This window comes from Hydra vulgaris, chromosome 02, assembly GCF_038396675.1.
Source record: "Hydra vulgaris chromosome 02, alternate assembly HydraT2T_AEP".
In the NCBI taxonomy this organism is placed as follows: domain Eukaryota; kingdom Metazoa; phylum Cnidaria; class Hydrozoa; order Anthoathecata; family Hydridae; genus Hydra; species Hydra vulgaris.
The window spans coordinates 27,377,639-27,401,500 of record NC_088921.1 but is presented as its reverse complement, the minus strand read 5'-3'; the positions used below and the strand labels follow the sequence as shown (position 1 = coordinate 27,401,500).

Below are 23,862 nucleotides of genomic sequence, written 5' to 3'. Positions count from 1 at the left end.
TTTAATTTTTTTCATTTGAAGCTATGCAACTGCATTATACATTTGCATTTTCTCGGAATAATGCGTTAACTGATTGCGAATCAAGTCTCATTTCAAAATAAATTTACGTTAGAAAATATTCGAGACTACACACAAAAAATGAAAAAAGAAAATTATATTGCTCAGCAATATAATTTTATAAATTATAATGCTCAGCAATATAATTTTTTTATTTTCGTTTCTGCGCGTTATCTTACCTTTGACTTATCTCCTAGATATATATAACCAATACATTTGTTTTTAGATGATTTTGTTGTTCAGTAAAATATATGAAATGCAAGTTCTTAAACATTTGAACAAGAAATAGTGGAGAAAAGAAATAGTGGAATATTGCATACACTTATTAAATACAAAGTAAATTGATTTTATCAACCATGTAAAATGAACTGAAAAATTTCTTGAAACTTAAAGGCCTCGTTATTTATAATTATCGCTAAAAAAATTTATTATGCTATAACGGAAGACTCGTTTCGTCACCCAATAATTTTTTTTATTTTTCTACGAGTTCACATATTGTTGGTAAAAGACGGTAAAACAATTTTATGAAATGAAATAGCATTAGCGCTTTCAAATGCGATACCCTTTTTCAATACCAGTATTTCGGTACAAAATAATTTCAACGTCTTAAATATAATAGGTATTAAACTTTTTTTTAAATTTATTATAATATCAATAAAATCTCAAGTTAATGGTAAAAATTTCATTTATTCAATAAGTTTATTTATTTTATATCAAGTTTACTTATTTTTCGCATTTTTCTACCTTGAAAAATGAGTCCTTAAAAACATAGGACGTTCAGAGTATCATCCTCAAAAGAAGATCGTAATTTTGTGACAATGATCCGACTTGCAGAAAGTCCACGCTCTGACTTGACACTGTTGGCTTCACAATTTTTAAGTATTCGTAGTAGTTTTTCAAATATATGCCACAATTTTCTCCTTATACGAAAACTGCCATCTCATTACATACAATTTTTGATAAATTATTCGAAACATTCAATCTTCCCTTTTAGTTACATTTCTTATTTTTCGAAATTGCAAAATCCAGCTTCATTTTCAATGAAAAGTTTACAGTGTTGTCAACAGAACCATTATCAAAAGAAACGCTGGTGGAAGGATGTGGATTACACGCTTTCTGATTGAGCCGATCATTCAGTCAGGCAATAGTATTTACAATGACTGATTTGCTCAAAAGATAGCACTGGACCCAAATTCTCGTTTATGTCTTTATCCTAGTTTAGCATAAACTTCTTCGTTGTGAACGTTTACATTCAATACTACTATTATGTCGGGTTCCAAACGGACCCCACGAGTAATTTGTTTTTGCATTATATTTTTATGTAGTTATTTTTTTTTTTTCAAAATTTTATGTATCTGTTAAATATCACAAGGTGTACAAAGACCCAAAAAATATTTTTTGAACATTGCTTCTTTTTTTTAGCTATTTTAAAAATGTACATCTAAAATATACATATAAAAATAAATAAACTTATAAAAATATGATGTTGGGGTCTATATAGACTTTAACATCACTTTTTTCTTATAAACCTAATGGTTTTTCATAACTTTTGCTTTTGAAAAATTTATTTATTTTTTTTATTTGCAACTTACTCAATCTTTTTCCTCGATACATTTAGATAAATTAAATAAATTTAGATTTCAAAACAAATATAAGAACTTATGACTGAAAATAAAAAAAGAGTTAGTATTAAATACACTGCTGAACTCAGGAGCTCAGGAACTATTGTTTGCATCGCTTGATAGAGATCCATCAAGTAAATATGAGTTAACATCTAATAAGAGGAAGAAGACGTTGTTGATGTAACAACAGACAGCTGTGAAAATACTGAGTCATCAGACAATGTTGATTTTCAAGTCGATACTCCTGCAATTTTAAAAGTAGAGAATAAATCAACACCAGTATTAGGAGCTAGATGTAAAACCCGTGGTGGAGTTAGAGGCACTAGCGGCATTTATGGCACAAATAGGAGAATAAGTTAAGCAAAATAAGTGTTAGGAAGAGAAAATAAAAATAATGATATAGCTGAGGAAATAAGTCCTGGTAAAATTAATGAAAAAGTTGAAATTAAAGTGGAAGTTTACAATACAACAAATGTTTTTGAGTGCCCAAAAAGTAATAAAATATGGCAAAAACAAAGACTAAACAATTCTAAAAAGTTTTTTGCACAAAATTTCATGAAATTAAAGCCAGGATTAACACCATATGCAATATGTATGACAGATTCGATGAATGCTGCTATACAACTTTTTTTCAACACCTAAAATCTTCAATAAAGTTCTAAATAAAAGGTGAAATTATTTTTAAAGAAAAGTGGAAAACAATATCTGAACATGAACTAAATGGGTTTCTTGGACGCTTATTTTTCGCAAGTGTTCTAATCCGTTTATTTTTTGCAAGTGTTCTAATTAGTGTTGTAATCTATCATCAGTTGAAGCTACAGAGGAGCTACGAGACATTAGTGATGGCCGGCAGATTTTTTGTTCTGTAATGAGTCGTAAGCGTTTTCATACCATTTCAAGAGTTTTGAGATTTGAAGCCAAAGCAACTTGATTATTAAGACGCAGCATTGATAAATTTGCACCTACTCGTGAGGCTTTTGACATTTTCAAATACTTTCAAATAGTTTTAGATCGTTTGAAACTGTTACTGTTGATGACCAGCTGATTCCATTACGTGGATGTTGTTCCTTTAAACAATATTTAAAATCCAAACCAGCTAAATATGGGTTAAAGCTATGTTCATTGTGTGATTCTTGTACCAACTACGTCTTGATTGCACAAATTTATACTGGTTGTGTTCCTGGGACGAGCCCAGAAAGAAATCAAGAGCAACGAGTAGTTCATGATTTAGTTAAAGTTATATAACGATCTGGAAAAAATGTGACAATGGTCAACTTTTTTACATCAGTAGCATTTACATAAGAACTTTTGGATAAAAAATTAAGTCTAGTTGGAACAATGTGCAATAAAAAAAAGTAATTCCTAGAGAATTTTTACCAGCTTGAACTCGAGAAATCTACTCCTTAGTAATTGGTCATCAAGAACAATTAACTTTAGCTTCATATGTCCCAAAGAAAAGAAAGTCAGTCATTCTGCTGAGTAGTAATCATCGTGATGCAGAGTAATGGAACTGTCCTGAAAAAAAAACTACAGATAATTTTAGACTATAATATAGAATATTTTGGACTATTTTGGACATGTAATTAATAATTAGGGATGGACCGAAGCTTCGGTCTCTGCACGCCGAAGCTTCGGCTGCGGCCGAAGCTAGGGTTTTTTTTGCCGAATCATTGGCTTCGACGAAATTTTTTAAGTTTCTAAGCTATAGCCTAGAATCTTTAATTACGTAAAAATATTTTTTGGTATGTCACAGTATACTGTGACAAACCAAATATGATAAAAATGAAACCAGCTCCGGGTCTTGGGTTATGGCAAAGTTGTGCGCAACACAAGGGCGACAAGTTGTTTAGGGTGGCAAAAAACGGAACGAGAACAGTAAGAAAAAAAAGTTACTTTAGTTGAAACACATAGATTTTTGATTTTGATTTTTATATTACTAAATAAAAAATGATTTAAACTGTTACGTTATAGTAAACTTTATTTCATTAAATTTAATAACCCTACTATTTTTTTCAGCTAAAATTTGTTGCTAATTTAAATCAAATAAAGTTATGATCACTCGACCTTAGTAATAAAAACTATTAATGCATTAGGTAGTCGTAAAATATTGAAAAATAATTTAAATTAACTTTTTCTAACATTTAGTTAATAATTTCTAAAAACCGAGTTATATTAAATTATATATTTTTAAATATTAATTTAAAATTTAAAATTAAATTTGGAAAAAAACCTAGCATTTGAAATTACTTAGCTGTTACTAAAACCTCCGGATTTTATGTCATAAAAAACATAGCGCACGAAAGTTGAGAGATTCTTAAAATTTTTAAAAAAACTATACAAATAAGTTAATTTTAAAGCACGAAATAACTTTTATTTAAAATTTTTTCGTGCAAATGAAAGTTTGTTTTACAACGATTATGTTAAAAAATAATACGCAGAAAAACTCAATTGAAATTTAAATCAATTGCGTTTGATTTTTTACGCTGGATCATGAAAAGTAAATATACCTTCCTTACAAATATAGGTTAATTGGCTATTTACTATTTCAAATTATTTTTTAATTTGAATATGAATATTGTTTATTTCAGTAAATATTATTAAAGGTAAGAAACTGATTAAAATTCATATTTCAATTTTCAGAATTGCTATTATAACTTTTAGTTATCCATTAGCGCATTATGGCTACCTCATCGCGACGAAAAATCCCTTATAGAATTATTTCAAAGTAAGTGATGAGGATGTTGGCAAAGCAATCTGCATACTTTGCAAGATGATTTTGTCTAGAGGAAGTAAAGACGCACACAACATGTCAACAACAAATTTACAAAACTATCTGAAAAAAATGCATTACAATATACATAGCATGATGCTTTCTCAGACGAAGACTGTTAACCACGAATCTTCACCAGATCCAAATCAAAAAGTCTGTAAAACAATTTTGCACTACTCAAACAATATGCTATGATAAAACAAGCTCTGTTGAATCAGTGCAAATCATTACCAGCACAGCCACATATGAAACGCAGGGATGCTCGCATGTGTCTAATAACTCAATACTTTCTTTTCAAAGAGCATCCAAACAGGTAACTCAGATAACTGTAACTAAATTCATTTACTATTCAGAATTCAAGATGTTGTGACGGGATGGGGGCAAGTCTTGTCAAAATGAGGGGGGAATAATACATACTTCTATCACTTAGATCCGTCACTGGTCATTGTTAGTTACTAAATAATAATTTTTATTCGTTGAATTTGTTTCAGGTCTCTCTGCGGGAAATTTTGCAAAAAAAAGAATTGTGGCAACTTGACAATCCAAAGGCTCAAGTTATTACCAAACTTATTGGAGAAATGATATGTTTGGACTTGCAACCATACAGCATTGTTGAAGATAAAGGTTTTACCAGACTTTTAAAGAATTTAGCTCCAAAATATACAATACCTAGTCGAAAGTATTTCTCCGCGAAAGTCATTCCGCTGATGTATGAAACCATAAAAGCCAAAGTAAAATATGAGCTGGATCAAGCAGATTTTTTAAGTTTAACTTGTGATGATTGGACCTGTCAGCACACAATTCAATCGTATTACAGTTTAACAGCTAGGTTTGTGACCCACGAATTTATAGTTAACCATATCATCTTACAAGTTACACATTTCCCTGAGTCGCACACAGGGCACAATATAAGCAAATTCATAAATGAAGCGCTACAAACATGGGAAATTTCCCATGAAAAGATTCATGCAGTTTTAACTGATAATGCAGCCAATGTAATGGCTGCCATTAAAGAGTCAAATATGGGCGATAAGCATCTGCCATGTCTGATACATACTTTACAACTTTGTGTTCAGAAAAAGATCTTTAGAGAACAAGAAACAACAAGTGATGCAATTGCTGTTTTTCGAGCATTAGCAGGACATTTCCATCACTCATCCAGTGCTGTGACTAAACTAAAGGAAATTCAAAGTCAATTAAAATTGCCAGAGCACAAAATATTTCAAGATGTGTCCACAAGATGGAATTCAACATACTATATGCTTGAGAGATTCATTGAGCAGAAAAAAGCTATTACATTGTATTGCATTACCAGAACTCAAACAAATGCAAAGAATCCTACGGAAAATCAATGGCAACTTGCTAAAATGCTTGTATGCATATTAAAACACTTCGAAAGTGCTACAAAAGAAATGAGTAAAGAAACTGCATGTACATCAGAGATTATACCATTTATCTATGCAATGGAAAAGTTTCTTGACTATGCTTGTGACACGGCAACTGAAATCAAAACTGTTGTTTATGAACTTAAGAAAGATTTTAACTGTCGTTTTCAAAAATACAAGGATAATGTTGATTTGAAAGTTGCAATGATGCTTGGTTCTCGTTTCAAGTTAAAGTTTGTTGAAGAAACGAATAATAATAGGTTTAAAGAAATACTCTATCTAGAGTTCTCCCAATTTTGTTCTGAGTCTCATTTACAACAAGCAAAAGAAATTGACTTCAGTGTAGCAAGAGGTAGTGGATCAGACTCAGAAGGATCATTAAATTCATTTTCAGAATCTAAACTTCATGAGTCCGACTCAGATTTTGATGACCATGGTTCTCCATTAAAAAAAACAAACTAATGAGCATGGACATATATAGCTTCTTCCACCAATTCGGTGCAAATGAGTATGCCCTACAAAATTCAGAAAGTTCTGACGGACGGGGAAAAAGAAAAAGAAGCAATAGTTCAATGGGAAAAACTCAAACAGTCAAAGAAAAATGGTAAGAAAAAAGAATCTATTTATGATTTACGTGTTGCTTATACATTAAATATATAAATTAAATGGAATTATATTTCAATTTCTATATTTCATGTTACTTCTTTTAATTCTATGAAATATTTTTGATTGCCTATGCCCAAAATTATTTATAATTTACCAATAAGCAATTTTTTTTATCTCCATTCTTTATTCTTTATAGTTCAAAAGACGGATAAGAGTCCTCTTTTAATTTGTTTAGTTGTTTAAAGATTAATACTTGTAAAATATAAACCTAACATTATCACTTATATTTTATGTATCAGCACCGATGAAGTCAACTTCTACTTTAGCCTTCCAATACTGCCAAAGAATGAATGCCCTTATAAGTGGTGGGATGCATACCGTAATAGTTGCTCTGATAAAGATACTTACAAGTTGGATTTGTCAAAGTTTTTAAAGAAAGTTTTGTGTGCGCCTCCTTCATCCGTAAAAAGTAAACGCCTTTAGAAACAACTGGAAACATATTTGAAGCAAAAAGAAACAGACTATTACCAGAGCATGGAGAACTGATTGCGTTTTTAAACTATAATATGCCTACTTTCATTGAATAAATTATTATTAAGTAAATAATAGACTTCGTAGTTCGACTGATTCATCTTTTTTAACAAAGTTTAACACAAATACCAAATTTTATGTTCAAATTAAAATAATAACTATTTTTACATATGTTTACATTTTTGTGAACTCTTTCAAAGTATTGACCCTAGATTATCTTAAGAATCAGTAACTGTCTAAGTCATTTATTGCAGACTGCAGAGTGATTTGTAGTCTATACCTTCTAGATATAAAGTAAGGAATTTAAATTTCACTCGCTAAAATTGTTTTAATTTTTTATAATTGTGCTTTTGTTTTATAATTTTCCTAAAATGGGCTTGTGGGCCAAAGCATACAAGCCTAAAACATTGATATATGATTTCAAAAACAGTTTGATTATTCAAATCGTGGTGGTGAAGTGTATTGTGCTTTAAAGTACACATGACTTTTGCCGAAGCTTCGGCTTCGGCAAAGTAGCTTCGGCCAAAGCTTCGGCTTCGGCCAAGTATCAGCTTCGGTACATCCCTAGTAATTATAAATATAGCAATACTCTATGAAAGTTTATGAAATCTATTGTTTTTCGTCTATGTTTTATAATTCAGATGACCTATTGTAATCTTTTACAACATCCTAGACATTTCCGCCGCAAATGCTTACGTAATTTGGATGCATTTAAATCCTGCATGGAATAAACAGAAGACGCATCACAGAAGATTGTTTTTAAGAGAACTCGGTAAATCTCTGGTAACAAACCAATTTCAGTCAAGAATATTACGTCAGTTTTTAAATCTTGTTTGTAAAGTTATAAGCAAATAGAGACCTTGAAATTGAACAAATGGAAACTAAGTAGTGCAGAAGCAGTTTTTAGCATAAAAGTCTCTACTACCCTTCAATTGTTCAAATTCAAAACCTCACCGACATACTCCTTGAGCGTTTTTCACAATCTGATGTCAAAATGAGGTACCTAATACAATAAATTTTAAAAACATATGGTTTCCAAAGGAAATCCTAAAACAGCACCTCTATTCAAATTAAAAATATGAACTTTTCAGTTACTAATTTGATCTCAGTTAATAATTTGAATTAAGTTTATTGCTATCAAATATAAATGTAAGTTAACAAAAATGCAACCTTTTTAGAAAAAATAATATCAGTGGGGTCGAGGCTGGATAGCTCAGTTGGTTAGAGTGTAAAACGAAAAGTTAAAACCCGGACTGTTTTAACTTTGAGTGGACTCAGCCCTTGAGTAGTACTACTGTGCGCAAAAATGTTGCTCAATAACGGACGCTATTTTGGAGTCTGGACGCTATTTAGTCTTAATGACTATTTGTGGATGTTCCTAAGCTAAGCCAACAATATCTTCGGATATAACATTGTATAGAAAAATATAGCATGAAATTTCAAGTATATAAACTAAAAAAATTCTAAATGGCGGATTTTTAGCCAAATTTGCCTAAATTAGGCCTTTTATAGGTTGTAAAATGTTATTAATGACTATTATCTGTCTGTTTTCAGGGGGTAAAAATAATTAAAAATGGTGTATTTTTACCCCAAAATTTTTTTCATGCTGTAAAACGTTATTAATGTTGCTTGTCTATCTTGTTCTCATTTTTGATGAATAAAAGAAATGTGAACCTAAGTTAATAAATATTTTCAGGGGGTAAAAATATTTAAAAATGGTGGGTATTTGGCTAATTTTGCCCAAATAATGCAAATTTTGATTTCTTTTTTTCTTCAGAAGTTAATGCATTTTATCATTGGTGAGTTTATTTGCTTTCATATGAGAATTTAAAATAAACTGTGGTTTATTATTTTCACAATTTACTATATTCTTTTGTTTTTAGTTTTGCTTATATAAAATAAATTATGGAGTGCGCTATTTGTAAAGAACCAACAAAAGAGAATTTTATTCAAGTGACCGAAAGACAACTCAGCAAAGTACGAAATGAAGATTCGTTATACAGAGAGTTATGTTTATCGAAATCGAGTAAAACTATAGTGTTTGTACACGATAGCTTTAGAAAATTTTTTTAAAAAAAACGGCGTATTGCTGTTCAAGAACCTTCAAGAAAAAAACACTCGAAAATATATTGACGCCTTTGCTTTGAAGATAAACTGTTTTTGTTGTGCTAAACAGTGTATCCAGCATTTAAAAACCTAAATCGAAAAGATTGGCATATTGTATCAACATTAGATATTAAACAAAGACTGCTTTGCATTTGCACGTTAAATCAGGAGGAAAATGCAAATGACTCATCGGCATCTCAGATTGAAGCTCAATTACTAAGTTGCATTGACCTTGTTGCTGCGGAAGCTAGATATCATCAGAGCTGTAGTTTAAATTTCCAAACAAAAAAAGAATTAGCAAAATCCACTAAAACAGGAAGGCAGCAAAATGAGAATATGATATATACATTTAACCAAGCATGTGAATGGCTCAAAGCAACTGCAGAAATTAAAACGCTCAGCCAGTTTCGTAATAAATTAAAAAAACTTAGGGCCGAGTGTGAAGAAGTGTATGATAAACGTTACTTAAAGTGGTTGTTAAAAGATAAATTTGGATCTCATATATTATTTGTGGATAATTCAAAAGGTGCTTGCAACATGTTTTAAAGATTTTGTAAATTTTATTATAAACAAAAGGTTCAAAGTGATAGAAAAAGATATCGTATGTGAAAAAACCTGAATTATAAAGTCGGCAGCTAATTTGATAAGAGCCGAAATCCGAGTAAAGGTGTACAGCACTGAGTACTACCCAATAAGTGATGAAATAAAAGGTGATTGAACTCATGAATGTTTAAGTTTACTTCTTGGAGAGTTCACAAACTCAAGAATTCAAAAAGAAAGTTTTGGGCAATGTATTGTTAAAGTTTTTGCTCTTATAAAAATTCCGCCAATTCTGTTTGCACTTGCAGTTGAAGTAGATAATCTATGCTGTTCTTGGTGGTTAAATGACGATTTGTTTAAATTAAGGTTTGGAATATCGTACAGCGAGGTTACAAAATTTAAACAGGCCTCACTGTCAAAACCAGTAGATCAAGAGTTAAAACAATTTAGTTCTGAGGATATGTTTACCTATTTTATACCGGACAATCTTGATCATAATGTTTGCACATTAGACGGGCTTGGGACATTCCATGGGATGGGTTTTATCGCATCTACCATACCTAGGAGAGATAACCCAATCGAAAATATAAAATTGCTTAGACCCAGTAGACTTCTTTTAAAAGACAAAGTGACGAGAAAAGGAAGTAAAGTACCGATCTTCGTTTACACACATTTAAAACTTAGATTGTATAAAAAAATTATCTTTAAACTAAGATTTGAGCTATTGTAGGGAGAAAAGTGTGAAACATATGCTCAACGGCAAAGCGATTGCTAGTGCAACAAGAAGGCACATGCTTATTAATGCTGCTCTCACTCTAAAGCTCTAACAATATGCAAATACGGATTTGATGAATAAAAAATTAACACCTAAAGAATTGATTGAACTAAAAAAATCTACATGCAAATTTCAGAAAAAGAGATTAACTACTTTGATGTTTGTTGTGCAGCTATTAAAAAGCTTGATTCGATCATTGAATTGTTGAAAACTGTATTAGCTTCCAAGTCCCAAACAGCAAAGTTATGGCTTAATTATATGGAATACATTGATATTATACCTCGATTCATCTGTTCTTTGCATAAAAGGGATTGGAATCTTCATTTAATCACGTTGAATCAAATGCCTAACCTTTTTTCAGGAACAGGGCACATCCACTGCGCAAAATCCGCAACATTTACCTACAACATATGCTTGAACTTCCTCAGACTCAGCTTGGTTGTATCAAAAGTTGGCATCTAATGGTTTTTATGTAATTTGAAGATCAGAGTGCTTTTGGGGTGGGTTGTGGCCTTATCTTGTCGTTGAACAGGTATTTGCATGCATATGTTAAAGTTCTTTCTTTTCGATTTAAAATTTATAGTTGGTTATGCTCAAGTAAGTATTGATAGATTTGGTAAGTACTGCTTATTGGTCAGGCTTTAGAATATTATTAGCTTCATGGAACTAGTTATATATATTTTATATAGTTATATATACTTTAGTTTGTAATCTTTACTCTACTAGGTACTGATGCGTTCATTGAAAAATTGAGGCAGCCTGACTAGAGGTAAAGGATTTACTTCCACAGTGCGCACTGCATTCACAATGCTTTGTCTGATTTGACCGGCAACAAACACAACAGTAGCGATTAGCATGAAGAAATGGGAAAGAGTTGGAGTAAAAAAGACTATGATGACTTAGATAAAATATTTCAGCTTTTTGAATCAAATAACCCATTTGAATCAAAAAGGTCAGAGCTCCAGTCTCTATCTACTGGTTTGATTGCAGATGAAACAGTAAACTGTGACATATGTGAAAAAGTTGGGTTGAATTTACAATTAATGTTGGATGGTGTAGCTGTAGTTGAAGCTTCAATAAAACAAAAGCAGTAAGTGAAACGACTGTCTGATCTGAAGAATTTTGTATCGTTCGTATCAACAATCAAAAGATCACCATCTATCCTGCTTCACGCGATTGATAATGATTGCAGAACGTTGTGACGATATTAAGAGTCACTTCAACTACGAATTGACTCCAGTTCCATCAGCATTTTTTTTAGACAATAAGATGAGAAAGTGGAGCAAAGCATCTCTTATCGAAATTGTTGGGAAATGGGTCAGGTTATCATAAGTTCAAACTTAGTTAAAAATGGTAGAAGTCCGGCTGTTAAGTTATACCATACTTGCTTCTCATTCATGCGTTTGGTGGATGTAATGCAAAAGACAAAAACTTTTCCACTGCTTCATAAACTCGTCTAGTGTGCGAGAGGAAGTTGGGAAGGCAGGTATCAAGTTATTTATCATACTGTACAACGGAAAAGCTGATGACACACTTTCAGAGATAAGATTCAACACATATAAGCAAATGGCTGCATCTGCCTCAACATCGTAACATCAAAGCTACCACCTACAAAAAGGGCAGTATGGTATCACAGTTTAAGAGCATACCTTCAGGTTTGGCAGTGGAAAACGGTGATGAAGTGTAGCTTGAATTCGTTTGAATGGGGTTGGAAGATAATAAGTGAAAAAATAGTACCCATAATGACCAACCAAGTATCTTTTTTTTTTCTTATGGTACTCTTATTCTATACTTAGAGCAAATATACAAAAATGTAATTTTTTAAAACATTGACCACAGGAAATTCTTCACGTTATAAGATTTCACTGCAAATTTTTGTCGAACTGGCCTTGTGGATCTAAGCTATGTTTGTGTCAAAGAAATGGACTTTTTTGTGTTTTGGCATGTGGTGATTGCAAAGGTGTTGGTTGTGAAAACACAATTCAAGATGAATCTGACGATATTTCTGATGACGAGTCACTCGATGACGGAAACATATTCGATATAGTCTATAAAAACTCACTCATATTAATATAATATTGACTTTTTTTTATTGATATAAAAATTACTCAAAATACATAAAAGTTTTAAATTCAATCGTTTAGGTTCACTTTTCTTTAAGTCATTACAAAACAAAACATGATAGACAAATAACAGTCATTAATAACATTTTACAGCTCATAAAAGGCCTAATTTATGCAATATTGGCTGAAAATTCACAATTTTAAATTATTTTGATCCCCTGAAAATACAAAACAGTTTTAAATTTGGTCGTTGAACCTTTCCTTTATTCATGAAAAATTAGATTAAGACAACCCAATGACAGTTATTATTAATATTTTACAGCCTAACTTGTGCAAAAATGACTAAAAATCCACCATTTTTAAATGTTTTTACCCCCTGAAAATACATAACAGTTCTAAATTTGATTGCTTAGGTTCACTTTTCTTTTATTCATTAAAAATCAGACGAAGATAGATTAATAACAGTCATTAATAACATTTAGTATGTAAAAAGTCTAATTTAGGCAAAGTTGGCTAAAATCCGCCATTTAAAGTTTTTTTTGATCCCACTAATATTATTTTTTTTGAAAAGGTTACATTTTTGTCAACTTACATTTATATTTGATAGCTATAAGCTTGAATGATATCAAATTAGTAACTAAAAAGTTCATATTTTTAATTTGAATAGAGGTGCTGTTTTAGGATTTCCTAAAGAAACCATATGTTTATATTTTTGTGTATATGTTCATGTACTTGCTGATTTATGAATCGAAGTTATGAATCGAAGTACATGTTTATTTGCTTTTATACATAATTAAAAGCGTTTAAAAATGCTGACTTATTTTTAACCTGCTGATAGCTTATCTCAGAGTCTATTGGGGGGATATGAATACTACTGCTGCGCATAGGGAACCGTGATGTACAAGTAAATATGCGCGTGCACTAATTGATCAGTACTGTGAAAAGGTCTCTTACTGACAGAAGCTCAAGTATGTTTAATCTGAGAGAAGTTAATTTGAACAGAGTAATAGTTTGCTTTATGTAGGTTACAAAGAAAGACATTTTTTATATTATACTAAGCATGTTAAGCAGGATAAACCAAAGTAATTTTTATCAAAATAGTAATATAGTTATACAAAATAATATTATTAAAATAAATAAAATTTACACTATAAGTTTGACAGAGAACTTACAATATTAGGGTAGAACTGCTCTATAAATTTTATTTTCTACAATGTGATCTTTTTCTTAAATTAAAAATTTTTTTTGATAGTAGTTAACAAACTGAATATAAAAAACATCTTTTTCATTTATTTGTCACAAAAAGTGACTTTTGCTTTTTGTCAAAAACATGATTTTTTTCCTTTTTCCTGCCGAGTCAGCAAAAAAAGCAAAAAAATGGATTTACAAGAACAAAAATAACTTGAGTAATATGTGCGTTAAAAGCCTTAAACTTTAAAAACCTATAGCTAAATGGTTGATCGAGTAAAATTTTTCAAAAATTTTGAGCTAAAGTAAAATGGCAAATATTAAGCTTTAATAATCATAAAATATGATCCATCAGCTATGTAAAACTTTGAATTCTGGTCAGTATAAAAATTTTTTTTTATTTATTTTAATAGAGGCCCTTTCTAAATATCAATAAACGAACTGTGTTTTTGTCGAACAAAGTAATAGCACATCTACAGTAAAAAACGAAGACTGTTTAAATAAATCTAACAATAATATTTCAACAACGGAGCGTATAACATAAACTAAAAAACTAAAAAGGATACCAGATAATTGGGAAAAATTGTAAGAAAAGCAAAAGAGAGAGAGAGAGAGAGAGGGAAAGAGTGGGGTGGAGTGGAAGAGTATGTTGATATCAGAGGACAACTACTTTCTGCAAAAAAAGTTAAAGGCTGTAAATTAAAATGCGGTCATAAATGCAGTAATTATTTTTCAGATAAAAAAAGAAATCAAATAATGAAGCATTTTTATAAATTGTCCAATGAGAAAAAAATACTTTTGCGGAACAAATTCAAAAACACAAAGAAAAGTACAGCATATCACACGTGTACAAGTATTATTTAAAACACAACATTACACTTTTTTAAAGAATATTTTTGTATCACACTGAGCGTTTTTTTTTTTTAAAACATTTTAGGTTACATTTGTTAGTTCGTTTTTTCAATACAATGAGAATAGATAAAAGTTACTGCAAATTATAAAGTATGCAAATACTACTAACATTTGAAAACCTAGGTATCTGAAAGTAGATCAGTAAGATCTTATCGTCAGAGCCTTATGCTGGTGTAAACAAAATATTAGGTTAAGTTACACTTTTAGTTACACTTAGTGTAAACAAAATATTAGGTTATAAAGTAATTATAATTACAACATAATAAAATAAAATACACATACACATATCACTTTGTAGAATAGATAATAAAGTTTAATAAATATTTCAATAATATAAATTTTGTTGTCAAATTTTGATTATAAGGGAGAGTAAAAGATTTGATTTTAAAAAGACGCAAAGAAGTAGGTTGATCAAATTTAGAATTAAGCAAAATAATTTTATTTTAAAAATAGGGTGCACGATCATCAATGCAAAATCGGTTAAAATCCCGTCACAATTGGTTTACTATATCCGATCAGACTTTTTTTCAAAGTTGCCGTTTTTCAGGATCTACAGACTGTTTATTGAAAAAAAGGCTTTCGGGTAAGTTGACAAAATTTTCACGGGGTAAGTTTTTTTCCATAGCATTTACTATGGAAAAAAATATAAATTTTTATAAAATTAATTTTTTTTTTTTTTAAAATTTTTAACAATATTGAAAAAATTTACTCTTTACAAAAAAAGGTTTTTTTTCACAGATAAAAAGTGGGATACTATACTAAGATTTGGTACCATTTAAAGGTAATATTAAATTTTGGCTTAAATTTGTTGACAAAATTAATAGTAAAAAAATTTCTATTAATTTTGCACATAATATTACATTATAAATCACTTTTATAGTTTGCGCCAACTTACCCTGGGGTGGGGTAAGTTGGCATCATTTTTATTTTTTTTGAGGGCCCGGGAAGGCCCCAAGAATTTTTTTTTGTAAATGAATGCAAATTTTATAAGTTACCCAAATTCATACTCTTTGAGACTACACTTTAAAATTTTCAAAAAAAATGTCCTGTTAGGGCTACAGAGATCAGAGAGTAAAAACTGAGCAAACTAGCCCCGGCCTCCCCTACATCCTGCCATTTTTTTAAATATATCTTGAGATTAAACTCTCACATTAGTAACATAATATCAAATTGATATTTGCAAAAAAATAATACAAAAAATTGACTAACAAATTATAATTATACTCCTTAATAAAATTATTTATTAAAATCTAAAAATCTATATGTGAAATTGTTTTTTAAACTTATTTTGTAAAAAAAGCCAGTACAAAACAATCTTCAAAAATAATTTAAAGAAATTATGAAATTAAGTATTCTAATTAGTAAATAAAATAAAAGGCAAATCTTCTTAAAACATCCTGCTATCAAAAATAGTTTAAATTGGTTTGTAGTTGGAGGTTCTTTTAACCTCGTTGCCGGAAGGTAATTTGTTTAGTAGATCCTGCCAATACCTAAAAAAAAAGAAAATAAAGCTACAACTGTCCCATCAATCTATCATACATGTTTTATTGTCATTCAATTTGTAAAATCTATTTCATAAATATACACATACTGCAATTTACATAGCGTGTTGAACAGCCTAGTTTAAGATATGTTGTGGGTTAAATAGCTTACCTTAAACTTAACTTCATCTTAAACCAATATAATAATTCAACCCTAAACCAATAGAACTACTATTTAGATTTACACCTTAATTTATTCAAAATAAACAAGCAGCCTAACATTAGGAAAGGTACCATCTTATCAATACTTTTATTACAGGTAATACTTATAAAAACAAGCAAAAATAAATTATTACAGTCGTCCCCCGGTTAACGAACTTAATTCGGAGTACGAACTAGTTCGTTATCCGAAAAGTTCGTTAACCGAAACGCGTTTTCCCATAGGCCGCCATTAAAAAATTTTTAATTGATGGATTTTGCCGAAATAATGGGGGAAAAAATTCAAAAAATTGTCCAACTTGATAAATAAAATAGGCAAAGGTGAAATGATTGAAACCTGAGATTTATGCACTTTTAAAAATTGAAACAAATTGAAATTGTGCATGAAAATTGCTTGTCAAAGTTTTAGAAAAAACTAAAAATTGAACATGAACATTGCTTATCAAAAAATGAAAATTCAACAAGAAAATTGCTTGTCAAATTTTTACCAAAAAATTGAGAATTGAACTTGAAAAATGCTTGTCAAAATTTTACGAAAAAATTGAAAATTGAACATGAAAAATCCTTGTCAAATTTTCGATTTTTTCGGAATTTCCGGTTCGTTAACCGAGTTCCGGTTCGTTAACCGGGGGAGGATTTTGGGCAAACTTTTGGTTCGTTAACCGAAAGTTCGCTAACAGGGGGGTTCGTTAACCGGGGGACGACTGTATTATATTTTTATATATGCTATCTTTTTTATCAAGGTTAAAGAAAAATCCAAAACATCAAGGTTTATAATAATCTGATATCTTGTATCAGGTTATTATAACCTGATGCAAGGAATATCTAATACCTTGTATCAAAAGTTAAGCAACTTTGTAAAACAAACTACAAAATGCTTTTGTATTTGAACATGCAACACATAAGTTAATATTATTAAATGTATATTATAGAAACACAGTTTTTTAAGATATACTACAACATATGTATGAATAATTATTAATAGAAAACATTTAAATCTGTAAAAAGAGAAAATTCTGTTAACACGTCGGTTCGTAACCAAAATGTTGTCACAGTTCTATTGAAATATCCGGTTTAAATATACTAATTATAATTCCTGAAATACTTTTTTGTAGCTGTTTATACTTTTTATTCACAGTAATACCAGCCTTTACATTTCTTGAAGTCTTTCAATAGGGGTCGTCCATAAATTACGTCACGCAATTTTTGACCGTTTTTACCTTCCTCCCACCCCCTCCCTCGTCACAAAGTTGTTACATTAAGGAAGAAAGTTTTGTATGAGTCGTCACAAAACCACTCCCCTTCCCCCCTCTTCCCTTATAGCGTGATGTAATTTATGGACCCCGTAATAAAACTGTTGTAAATAATAATAAAACTCAATAATAAATTTTTTTTTAAATTTAATAATAACCTAATAATAAGTTTTATTTATTTATTTAGCAACTTGATGCTAGTTATGTAACTTTTACAAAATAAATGTTCACTATTTAATAAGTTGATTATTTTTTAATGTTGAATAAATCCACAAGCTATTTCATGGTTAATAATAAGTAAGCAAGTAAAAAACTCATCCTTCATAAAAATATTTAATGAAGTTGCTACACAAGTTTACCAACAAAAAACGCAGTTTAAAATCAAGATCTTTGCATACAATTCGAAAATTTATTGAAAACGTAACTTTGATATGCATGAGTACAAAATAAAACTTAGAAAAAAACACAAGCCAAAAATATAAATGTAAAAATATTAATTAGATAATACTAATTAAAAAAACATTAATAAACAATTATAAAGATCTAATGATAAAAGATAAAACCTTGAACTTCAAAAATTTTGAAGCAGTTTTTCTCATACCCTGTGTTAAGGTGTCATCGTTACATCGGTTAAACGTCGGCTCGATTTATAATATCGGCTAAACATTGACTTAGTGTTTATTGGCAACCAAATAAGTATATTTTTTGATTAACAAATATTTAGCTGACGCTCATCCGATATTGTTCGGTTTTTTATTGTAGGATCTAAATAAAAAAACCGAACGTATAATTTTTTTAATTTAAAAAAAGGCATCAAAGCGTTGTCCAATTTAAGTAGGGAGACTTTCCTGTATTTAACCGCTTGTGTTGTGACTCGCGAGGAGCAAGTTCTATATTGTCAAAATTCTTTACTACATTACTTGGTAAATTTATTTTGATAAAATCATGAATCAATTTGTTAATTGAATAATAAACTAGTAAAATCTTTAGATTCATTAAATCAAAGACTGATTATAATCAGTTTTTGATTTAATGAATTAAAGGTCAGTTTATACTAAATGAATATATTGTTAGTATACTATAGTATACTAGTAATATGTTCATTTAGTTTAAACTGAACTTTAATGATATAAAAAGTAGTTAAAATTGTTGTTGTATGTATTCCTTAGATAAAATGGTAATTGTATTTATTATTAAATAAAAATCTATTAGATTTTTGAAATTGAATTATTTAATTTTATCAAATTAAAGTCATATTCTTCCATAAGGCGTCGTATTCGTGCCAAAGTTCAAGCACACTTCGAAGAAATTCAAAGTTCAAGTGCCAAAAGAGAAGATGATGGCCTAATGCATAATACTGTATCAGTTGAACAATGCAATAGTAAACTCACTTATATTTTACATACAGATATAAATAAGGAATAGCGTGGAATGGAAATCTGAATCTGACAATATTCTAGATACTGATAAAAATGACAGTGATGGTAACGAAGGACTGCTTGATAATGACCTTGCTCAATGGGCTGTTGAAAAAAAAATTTCTCACAAATCATTAAAACCTCTCTCTTAACTACTTCAACCACATCATTATTTTTTGCCCTTTAATACCAGGACTTTATTGCCAACACCAAGATACGCGAGTTATGAAAAATTATGATAATGGTGATATCTATCATCATTTCGGAATTGCATCATGCTTTAAAAAATTGTTTAATAATGAACAAAGTTTTGTAAATCTATCAGACTGTTCTCGATTGTCAATGCAATTCAATTTTATTGGTTTGCCTATATTTAAAAGCATTGATTTACAGCTTTTGCCAATTCTTGGTTTATTAAAACAACCAAGTTACACAAGTAGACCTTTTTTAATTAAATTCTATGCTGAATAAAACAAACCTTCTAACCTTATTTAATTTTTCAACTCATTTGTAGTCAAATCATCTCGATTAGAAAATAATGGAATAATACTGAAAGACAAACGTTATCAATTCCGCATTCATAGTTTTGTGTGCAATGCTCCTGCATGATCATTTTTTAAAAATACAAAGCTATATAATGGATATTATATCTGTGAATGTTGCATTCAATTGGGAAAGCATATAAGAAGAAGAATATTTCCAAAAGTAAATAACCCTCTTCGAACTAATGAAGCATTTAAGAATATGTTGTATGATCATCATAAAAACAACATTAAATCACCTCTAACACTGTTATCTATTGGTATGGTAACTGACTTTGTGTTAGATTACATTCATCTTGTCTGTTTAAGTGTCATGAGAAAGTTTTTACAGCTTTGGTCTAAAGGTCCTTTAAAAACTATATTATCTGCACAACAAGTTATGCAAATAAGTAAACACTAGAAGTTGTTACATAGTTCTATACCAAATGAATTTATGCGTAAACCATTTTCCCTCACATGAACTAGATCGTTGGAAGGTAACTGAATTTTATTTGTTTTTGGTGTATTCTGGTCCATTAGTTCTTATATACACGTTGCATCCTTTTTTGTTTAAACATTTTTTGCTTCGATATGTAGTCATTTCATGTCATGTTAGCAGTATGCTTTGTCAAAATGTGTGCAACTTTGCTCAAAAGTTGTTGACAATTTTTGTAAAGCATTCACAGAAGTTATATGAACCATTTATTACTTTCAATATTCACTGCCTGGTTCATTTACCAGATGTTGTTCGTTGCTTCGGTGCATTAGATGAAGTAAGCGGTTTTCTTATTGAAAATTACTTGTGTTAAAAACTTATACGAAAACCATCAAACCAAATGCGAAAACCATCAAACTAAATACCATCATTACCACTTAAACAAGTTTTAAAACAAGTTTTAGAAAAAATTTCTGTTTTAAGATAATCATACAAAAAAATGATTGCCCTATGTGTAAATATGAGCTTAACAATGCACAGTGGGCCAGGTGGTAGACAAAACCTCAAAAAAAAATTTCGAAATACTTCCAACTACTTAGTACATTATATTTATAAGAGCATAATGTATGGTTTAAAACATTATTTGTAGTTTAATTGTACATCATAAATGTACAATTATTATTTACAATTGAATATAATGATGAATTAATTTTTTTTTTTTTTTAATATACCATAACAACATAACTATAACAACAAATAACTTATTTAACATATGCGAAATTAATTGACATATTATTAAAATTTAATTTGATAGCTTTTCAAAAAATACCATAACAAATTCCAAGGTCTTGTATTAAAGTCACAGTTTTATTTTGAAATATAAAGGTAAGATTCTTGTTTATAGTATAAAAATATTATGTTAAAAGTGGCTCATATAGTTTAGAACCTGCTGGAACAGCATATTAATGTTAGAATAAGTTAATACAATATATGTACAGCCTGTTGGTGCTGTTTTATTCTGCTCATAGCTGTCCCTTTAGGTTTGGTAAACATTTAAAAAAATATATATTGTTGTAAAATGCTATTCGCGACAAACCTATTTTTCGGTTTGTTGTCATTATTAGGTGTTGTGCTTATTGTACTGGCCTAATTAAATATATCTGAAATAAAAATAATGGCCATATTCATGTTATATTAGTTTATAGTGGTTGCACTAATAATTTTAAATTAATTTTTTTGTAGTTGATATGAAGATAAGTGATGTCCATAACCGTATACGGCATGACCAACTAAATCCGAGTGATAAATCATTTTCTTTGTCTGTAGAAGCTATTTTAGTCTCTATGAATTTGGGTTCTACTGGGTGTGCTGCATTTTTAAAAGTTTATCAAAAGAAATGGAAGGATGCAAACCGAGGAAACATAAAGTTTGAGAGTAAAAATAAAAATTGGTTGACTCAGGACTTTAAATCTACATACAGTAATAATATATCTAAGCCTGATAATTCTAGTCAATTACATAAGATTGGTGGAAGACCAAGTTGTTCCTTTAAAGTTGCTTCTGACAAAACCAAAAGGAGAAGACTTAATGATATTATAAATAATTTTTCTAGTGATGAGTTGCTCCACTCAGCAAGGCTTAAATTAAGAAATGAGTATAATTATGAGGCTGCCAAGCAAGTTGCTGAGATATCAGAACCTTCTAGTCAATTTAAAAAGTATACACCTGATGAAGGTCTGGCATTAATTATAGATGGTGGCATGTCAAAATCAACCTACCAACTTATGAGAAATGGAGCTGAAGAACGTGACTGCCATATATATCCTTCATACAACAACATAAGATTGTCCAAAGCTAAGTGCTATCCAGAGAACATCTTTTTTGATGATTATTCAGCACATGTACCACTACAAGAATTATTAAAACATACAGTAAAAAGACTTTGTGAAGTGTGCAAGCTCCTGTGATCAGCACAATGCTAGATGGTTTGACCCGGTTGACTTTGCGTTGCAAGGCTGGGTTTGATGGGGCTACTGGGCAAAGCATGTACAAGCAAATTAGTAGTGAGGAAGCTGGAGATCGTAACTTAAAAAAAGAAGAATCTCTGTTCATTACCTGCTTAGCACCACTAGAACTCAGTGGGTTCTGTAATAACAAAAAAGTACTATTATGGCGAAATGAAAAGCCATCATCTACTGCATATTGTCGTCCAATAAGATTTTCTTTTCAAAATGAAAGCAAAGCAGTTGTTATAGAAGAAGCAAAATATTTAGAATCTGAAATCAAAAAATGTGGTGTTTTTAATTTTACTTTTAATGGAAAGGAACTGGTTGTCAAAAGTATTATTGAACTGACCATGATTGATGGCAAAATTCAAACTATTCTGTCTCATGTGACTAACTCAACTCAATGTTGCTCTGTGTGTGGTGTGTCTCCAAAAAACATGAATAACTTAGAAATGGTGCTGAAATTGGACAATTCTAATAATTTAGAATTGAAATATGGTCTTTCTAGCCTGCATGCCTGGATTAGGTTTTTTGAGATGGTATTGCATATTGGATATAAACTAGAAACTCAAAAGTGGCAGTCTAGAGCTATAGAAGATAAAGAAAATGTTATGCAAGTGAAGAAACGTATACAGACAGAATTTATGAACCAAATGGGACTAGTTGTGGATTTCCCAAAAAGTGGAGGATCTGGTAAGTGAAATTACATAAATACTTTTATATAAATCATCAGGTTAACTATCACATATATACAATTTGTAGGTACCAGTAATGATGGTAACACTGCCCGACGAGCCTTTGCAAACTATCAATCAACTGCCAAAATTTTGAAAGTAGATGAAACTCTTTTATTTTATTTTTACATCATACTAGTCACTTTATCATCTGGATTTAAAATTGACACTGTCAAATTTAAAGAGTTCTGTATTACTGCTCTTAAACTTTACATATCTAAGTATTCCTGGTATTACATGGCACAATCAGTACACAAAATTTTAGTTCATGGCCATGCCATCATTGCTAGACAGTACTTGCCAATTGGACTGATGTCAGAGGAGGCCCAAGAGGCCTGTAACAAGGATTTTAAAAAGTTTAGGGAAGATTTCAGTAGAAAGACTTCCAGAATTGACACAAATCGTGACCTAGTTAACAGGCTACTTGTATCTAGTGATCCTGTCATAACATCATTAAGAAAGTGTCATAAAAAAAATGGTAAGAGTTTAAAAAAATACCCCAGTGAAGTTTTGGCTTTGCTGAGGGAATCAGCTCCACCTTCTTCTTTTTCTTTGTAGCTAAACACAATTTGTTGTTTGATTTTTAAAAAAGGTTGATATTGAAAAAAATATTTTTTTTCTACCTAAGCCAATTAAATGTCTTTTATTTTATTAAAAATTAAAATATTCTTGTTAAAAATAAATATTATTTCATATATAATGATTATTTATATATCTAAATAGGTTTGTGGACCAATTGGGTAATAATTAGGTTTTGTCCACCACTTCCCATATACCTGGCCCACTGTGCAATGGTTCAATAATATGATCTTAGTTGTTTAATGTCATTCAGTACAAGATTATCAAACTTCAATCATATATGTTTTCATTAACACAAAATAATAACTGAGTACTTTTGAATATTTCCAAATTTGGAATTCCTCAAAAAATCATTAAGGAAGATTTAGATATATGTATATATATAGTTATAAAATTATTTTGCAGCGCAAACCTTTATGAATATCCTTTAGACTCAAAATTGTTAAATAAACTTAAAGTGTCTCAAGTTGAAGATATACTTTCTATTTATAGCATAAATGATGTAGTTTTAAAATGAGTGTGTTTAGCTATAAAAGTGAACACCTCATATTTTGACTTTGTTTCATTGATCTTGCTTTCATTATTTGTTGTAATGCCAATTTCCTTACATTTAGGCGAGTATCCAATTTTGTAGCATGAAGCATGTTTTCTGGATGCGCA

At 30.1% G+C, this 23,862-nt stretch overlaps 3 protein-coding genes across 3 annotated transcripts; all 3 read left to right on the top strand.

Annotated features, from left to right (window-relative positions):
- Positions 1–1,718: 1,718 nt before the first annotated feature.
- LOC136075978 (zinc finger BED domain-containing protein 4-like) lies at positions 1,719–6,296 on the top strand. The gene is made up of 4 exons (XM_065789432.1): positions 1,719–1,743; positions 1,840–1,974; positions 2,083–2,153; positions 4,941–6,296. The coding sequence occupies exons 1-4, from the start codon at positions 1,719–1,721 to the stop codon at positions 6,294–6,296; spliced, it is 1,587 nt and encodes a 528-aa protein (XP_065645504.1).
- A 14,356-nt stretch (positions 6,297–20,652) lies between these two features.
- Positions 20,653–21,850, top strand: LOC136075977 (uncharacterized). Its single transcript, XM_065789431.1, has 2 exons — positions 20,653–20,768; positions 21,126–21,850. Exon 2 carries the CDS (start codon positions 21,131–21,133, stop codon positions 21,848–21,850), a length of 720 nt encoding a protein of 239 aa, XP_065645503.1. The 5' UTR covers positions 20,653–20,768; positions 21,126–21,130.
- On the top strand, positions 21,841–23,247 carry LOC136076852 (uncharacterized). Its single transcript, XM_065790458.1, has 2 exons — positions 21,841–22,582; positions 22,652–23,247. The coding sequence occupies exons 1-2, from the start codon at positions 21,859–21,861 to the stop codon at positions 23,179–23,181; spliced, it is 1,254 nt and encodes a 417-aa protein (XP_065646530.1). The 5' UTR covers positions 21,841–21,858; the 3' UTR covers positions 23,182–23,247.
- The last annotated feature ends 615 nt before the right edge of the window (positions 23,248–23,862 follow it).